This window comes from Pteropus alecto, unplaced genomic scaffold (genome assembly GCF_000325575.1).
Source record: "Pteropus alecto unplaced genomic scaffold, ASM32557v1 scaffold156, whole genome shotgun sequence".
NCBI classification, from domain to species: Eukaryota; Metazoa; Chordata; class Mammalia; order Chiroptera; family Pteropodidae; genus Pteropus; species Pteropus alecto.
The window spans coordinates 4722321-4728795 of NW_006437746.1; the positions used below are offsets into that span (position 1 = coordinate 4722321).

At 53.9% G+C, this 6475-nt stretch overlaps 1 protein-coding gene across 1 annotated transcript in view; it reads left to right on the forward strand.

Moving 5' to 3' along the window:
- PTH1R (parathyroid hormone 1 receptor) overlaps positions 1-6475 on the forward strand; it is a 24767-nt gene that overhangs the window by 4546 nt on the left and 13746 nt on the right. Inside the window, exon 3 of the mRNA XM_006914869.1 lies at positions 27-149. Within this exon, the coding sequence (XP_006914931.1) occupies positions 75-149 (75 nt within the window). The 5' untranslated portion in view covers positions 27-74. The remainder of the gene's footprint in view (positions 1-26; positions 150-6475) is intronic.

Here is a 6475-nt window from a genome sequence, read left to right on the forward strand (position 1 = left end):
GCTGTGTACCCCACCAACATCACCAGGGCCGGCGGCGGCGGCTGCCCCGAGGGACAGGGCCCTAGGCGGTGGCGATGGGGGCCGCCCGGATCGCGCCCGGCCTGGCGCTCCTGCTCTGCTGCCCAGTGCTCAGCTCCGCGTACGCGCTGGTAAGTCCCCCGCCCGCGCTCCAGGACAGGCTGTGGGCATACTCTGGGATCCCTAAGGGGAGGAGAGGTGTCCCGGGCGCAGAGTCGTGGGTTCCCTGAGTAACTTGAACTTTGGGTGTGGGTCTTCCCTGACCCAGGATCCGCAGTGCCTGCCCTCTCGGGGGCATCTGAACTGTGGATTCCACATGCCTACACATGCTTAAGGTCTGCATTTCTGAATCCTGGGCTTGGGGTCCCAGGTCTGGAAATCTGTGGTCGGGGATCCCCTGTCTTCTGCTTCTGTGAGCGCCATTGCTCTGGTTGTGTCTTCCTTGAAGATGACAGTATGATCTGGCAGAAGATTGGGCTTTAGCTCTAATGTGAGGTTCCACTGACTTTGCTCTGGGGGACCGTGCTTTCTGCAAGTTTCGTTTGCAATCTGGGACTCGGGGCTGCGGGTCTGAGGTCAGAATCACCCAGGCAGGGGCTGAGGTCTAGGAGCCCCCTCCAGCGCTCAGGATCCCATGCATGCACGCTCGCATGCCCAGCTTTACCCAGAGTGAAAGCCGTTTGCCTGGGAGGGGGGTGCGGAGTGGCCTCGAGGGATGGAGGTCCCCTGAAGGAGACCGACCTCACAGAACATCCCTACTGGAGAAACACTCTGGAGGGGGACTCCAGTGAGTCAGGGGACCCCTGGGAAGATGGGGGAGCCCCATCTGTACCATCCTGAGAGCAGAGGCCAAGAGGGGACCAGAGAGACAAGAGACAGAATGGGAGATGAGGTGAGAGAACAAGAGAGAAGAAAAAAGAAGAGGTAGAGACAAAGGGGGGAGGGGATGAGAGCTCCCAGGAGATGAAGAATAGACAGACCAGGAAGAGCAAAGAAAAATCTGGAGAGACTGACAGAAGCCAAGAGCTGGAGACATGGAGGGGCCGCAGCACCCTCCTCACCCTGGGTCTGGGTGCCATTTCCAGGAAAGTCAGATCCCACCGCAGCGCTATCCCAAGAGACCAGCCCATTGCTGAGGAGGCTGTGTGCCTGTGTGTCTGGCTCCAAGGCCCCTGTTGCCTTCCCAGACCACCGCCACCTCCCAGGTGAGGGCATCTGCCTTCCAGAAAGACAGGCGGGCAAGCAGGCAGCCTCCTCCTCCCCACCAGCTCCCTACTCAAGCGGAGCCCCAGGGGGCAGGCAGTAGCCCTGGATTCCTCCAGCTCTCCCAATGCCTGTGTAACCTTGGTCTGTCCTTCACACCTCAGCCTTCCCATCTGTAAAAAGACAGCCAAGAAAGAAATATTCGCCCGAGAATCCCCTGAGCCAAAGCTCCTCTGGGCTGCGGGCCTCAGCATGCCCTACTCACGAGTGCCCATGCCCTCCCTGTTCTGGCTCCCCAGAGCCAGAGACGTTGCCCGTACGTGAGGACGTGTAGACAGGGAAACCGAGGTTCAGAGATGCTGGATACCTTGTTCAATGGCGTTCCAAACCCTGATGAATGTCAGGGCCCAAAACCATTTCCTTGCCCTCCCCTTGGGCCAGGCTCACCTTTCCCAGGGCCCCCTCCAGGGTGTGTGAGCGTAGCTGCTGTGTAGAACCAGCCGGCGCTGTCTGGGTGCACATCCGCGTGCACGTGAGTCTGGAGGGATAGACGGGGTGGTGGGCTTGAGTGTCTTGCAAGTATGTCTGCGTGTCAGAGCAGGGCTCTGTGGGGCTGCGGGCACGATGTTCTCTGCGTCTGTGTGAGTGTGAGTGTCTGAGTTCACGTGTGAGCTCACATGTGTCCGAAGTCATGGGTCTGCATGTGACCGGCAGGAGCATAGTTGTGTGTGCATGTGTGTGTGTGAATTTGTGAGCACATGTGCACCCAGGTCTATTGTTTTCTTATTTTTATTTAATAAATGCTTCCGTAGCGCTTTCTACTTGCCGGACACTGTTCTAAGCACTTTACAGTGTCAACTAGTTTAATCTCTCCAGCAACCCTCTGAGAAAGATTCTGTTACGATCCCCGTTTTTTAACTGATATAAATCACACAACCAATATGACCATGATTTATTTAATAGCAACCAAGTGCAAAGCATTGTGCCCCAATAGGGTCCCCCAAAGCCCTACACTGATTTCTGGGGAAACGGAGGCACATGCGGAAAATTTGTCTTGGTTAGCTCTGGCCCAAGGCTGAGGATGGGACAGAATGAGAGATGCCAGGGCTGGGTCTGCCCCGAGACCTTGTTGGGGCATCTATAGCTGTGAGTTGGAGCATCTATAGCTATGAGTACACCGGACCCTCCCTGACCTTAGAGCTGGAGGATATGGCTTCAGGGTCACCCAACACCCCCTGGGCTCAGATGGAGCCAGCGAGAGACTAACAGCCTGCCAGCTCCCTCTCCTGAACCCAGGTGCTGGCCCTCCCAAGCCCACCAATCTCAGCCAATAATAGCCTCTGTCACCAAACCTGTATACCACCTGCCCAGTCAGCCCCAGGACCAGCCTCACATCTCCAGGGACCTCACAGTTGAGAGACCAAAAAATGTCTCACTGGGAGCACATCGGCTGTGGCCAGATTCAGCTGGTCTACCTCATGCCTTATAGGGAAGAGTCACGGCGAGGCTGGGGTCAGTGGAGTGACGTTTGGAGGGAGGGATGAACACACAGATTGTGAGTAGGAGTCAAAGGGGTATCTTATCCTCAGGGATGCCTCGTCCTAACGACACCCCCAGCATGCACACCTGTGAAGGAGACAATGCAAGGGGAGAGGCTGAAGGTCAGCGTTGGAGGCTGGCCTTGAACATAGAGATGGGACCTCAGAGTCAGACTCAGGAGGAATTGTGGTAGGCGACAGCAGACTGCTCACAGCCTGCTCCGGGGGCAGCTCGGACACAGGGCTCACGTTTAAAGACAAAAAAGAACCAACATGGATGAACAGTGGCTGTTCCTAGATTCTGAGCTGGGAACTGTCACAAATGGTTTCTCATGCCATCCGCTCACCCATCCATTTTGTGGGAAGGGACACAGAGGTTCCCACGTGAGTCTGGGGCAGAGGTGGGATTAGAACCCAGGTCTTCAGGCTCCTGCCATGAGCTGCTTTCTCCAGAGCAGGGTGAGGACTTGTGCTGGCAGGAGGTCCCATGTCCACTATGGGTTTTCTTTTTCTTCCTTTTTTTTTTTTTTTTTAAAAAAAAGCTTTCTCTTATTTTGCTTTTATTTTCTTATTTTTAATTTCATAACTGTTTTTTTTTTTTTTTTTTTTTTTTTTTAAAAAAAAGCTTTCTCTTATTTTGCTTTTATTTTCTTATTTTTAATTTCATAACTGATTCTCGAATATGTTCTTTCTTATAAAATGGTCAGGTAATATAGATTCAACAAACATCCTTGATTACGTCCGAGCCCCATTCCCTTTTTTAGAGAAAACCATTTTTAACAGTCTGGATGAGAGATGTATTCCTGACCTTCCTCTGTGTGTTTCTAAAAGGTACTTTTTTGTGTATATATCAAAAAGATAGTTTTGTTCGATTGCTTTCTGTTCGTTTTTAAATAAATGGCATCGGTTCGTAGATAAGGCTTTGCCCCATGCATTTTTCTACGTAAAGGTGTCTCGGAGACTTTCGTGTTAGTAAATCAAATCTTTCTTTTTTTAATGCTGCATGGTATTCCGAAATCTGGGATTCATGCAGCAGTTCCTAGGAATGTACATTTAGATTGTTTCTGCACAATTTGTGTGTGTGTGTGTGTGTGTGTGTGTGTGTGAGAGAGAGAGAGAGAGAGAGAGAGAGAGGGGGAGAGAGAGAGAGAGAGAGAGAGAGAGAGAGAGATTGAGATTGCAGATGGTGGCAGGGAAGCTCCTTGAAATGCCCTCTCGTGTCCCCGTGTGACCAAGTCCCTGTGGGATATTTCTAGATTCCTTCATTGCCGGGTCTGAGAACATGCACATTTTTTATTTTTATAGACATGGCCAAACTGCCCTCTAAAAAGCCAGTGCTGGAGTGAGCGGGAGGGTCTCTTGCCCACACCCTTTGTCTCATAGGATAGTGCGAGAATTCTTTTCTTCACCTTTGCCATTCTGATAGGTGAAAAATGGTGTCTCGTGTCATTTTAATTTGCCAATTACCAGTGAGCTTTTGGACTTTATGTGGGTTTATTGTCCATCTTCTAAGAGCTTGCACAGAGCCATTACCCATCTCTCTATGCTTTATTTGTCTTTTTCCTATTGATTTGTTGGAGCTTTTATACCACCTGCCTTTAAACACTGCCCCCCCCACCCCCCAGCTCTGGCCGCTGCCAGTGGACAGACCGGGAGGAGGGGGGCCGAGCCCTCCCGGGTACTTGGGTTTTCTTCGGAATGTTTTAATGAGGCGTCAAGCGGCCTCCCCCAGATTCCTGTTGTGGGCCTTCTGGGGACACTCCCTGGTCCAGCCACTACATCTGGAAGGCAGCTCCTTCAAAGAGAGAGAGTTCCCAGGAAAAACAAAGGGTGGGGTGGGGGGTTTGCAGACCCCCGAAATTGTCGCAAAATATAGTGTGGCTGGGAGAGGGTGCAAAGTTTTGCTCAGATATGCAAAGACATAGGAAACCTCCAAAACCCTTAAGAACCTCAATTCTGGGACCAGCCTTGTGCGGAGGTGAGACCTGGTGGGATTGTATTCTGCTGACCAAGCTATACCATCCTTCTGGGCCTTGGTCCCCCAGCCCAGGTAGAGGCCGCTTGTGAAGATCCACCCTGTCCCAGCCGCCAACTCCGCCAGCCCAGTGTCCGTCCCACCGCCTGCCCCAAAGGCGTCCACGCTGGCCAGGATGAGAGGCGTCACAGTGCCTCCCCCCGCCAGCCCCTCCCAGCCCTGAACACAGGCAGCCTGTTCAGGAAGGCCTAGCGAGGGGGAGGAAAAGTCCGCACTTGTCAGCGGTGGCAGGCAGGAGTGTCCCCGGCAAGGATCCCGTCCCAGCCTGCTCGGGCCAGCCGGACAGACTGAGGGCAGAAAGGGGTGGGGAGCAGTCCCTAGCCAGCTGGCATGGGAGACATCGAGGGGTGCCAGCACAGGTCCCAGGAGTGGAACCTGGAGAAGAGGTGCAGGAAGGCCAGGAGGTCACCAGGGGTCTCCTGTTAGCCAAGGCTTTCCGCTGGCTTTCTGGAGCTGCAGACTCTCCTTGCTCCTTAATACCAGGGCACAACTGTCCTCAGCCCCGTTAGAGCTGAGCACAAGCTGCCAGCACCAGCACCATGGCCATTTGATCATCGTTATTCCTGCCTCCACCCCTGAGTTACCTCTGTGGAGGCTGCCTTAGGCGCTTGCTTGATGCAGCAAAAAATCCAATCCAGAAGGGCTGTGGGAAGCTGGTGCTGAGGCCGGCTCTGGGGGATCCATGGGGCTGGGTACTTCTTCCTTCTTCCCTTTCCTCCAGAGGCGCAGCTTCGGTGTCTAGCAGACCTTAGCTCCAGTCCTGGCCCTGCTCTTTTTGACTGTTACTCTCAGCTCGAGTGTCCCTGTTTATAAGATGAAGGACAAGTGGCTAATAATGTTCAGGGGTGATGGCTGATGCCACAGGCAGATGGGCTCCCGCAGGGCAGGAGAGACTGGCCAAGTCCAGGGATGACCACCGGGGTGGTCAAGCAGGGATGATCAAGCAGGGATGATCTGCTTCCTCTAGAGGTGAGCAAGAAGCCGACAGCTGTCTTCCCCCCAGGGGACCAGGCTGAACCCAGGCAGAGGGGTAGATGAGATGACCCACGAGGGCACCGTGAGGCTAACACCATGTAGTGGAAGAAGCCCCTCTCCCAGAGGCAGAGGTGTCAGCAGCTGAAGAAGGGTCCCTTGTGTTTCCTCCATAGTTGTGCCCAGAGGAGAACGTAGGCCTCTCTGGGATCACAGACAGCAAATGTGTGGAATTTGGCAGTTAGAGGAATGGAGAAGAAGAGTGGCTCTCATTTGGCCAGTGGCAAGGAACTGGCTCTGTCCACCACCACTGTCACCATCCGCGGCCTTGATATTGCCACTTCGCTGTCCCCACTGCCACGATCACTGCTATCCCCAGCTCCAACAGCATCCTCAGCGGGGGCTCCTTGGGAGCGGAGTTAGGAGTTGCTTGCTCCCCGGCGGGGAGGGATAGTGAGCAAATGGCTTTTCTCTTCCTCTGGGTTTCTGAACGCAGGAAATGAGAGACACATCCGGACCTCTTGACCACACACTACTCTCTCCCTGGGACAGCAGCTTCTATGTTTGTAAATAACATATTGGCTTCCAGCTCCCACTTGCACCCTGCCTGGAGCCCCACAAACACCAGCTCAGTGCTCCCAGCTGCCTCTCTCTATTTTCCCCCAGCTCAGGGCTGGATCAGGTCATCGCCTCACCCCTGCATGCTCAC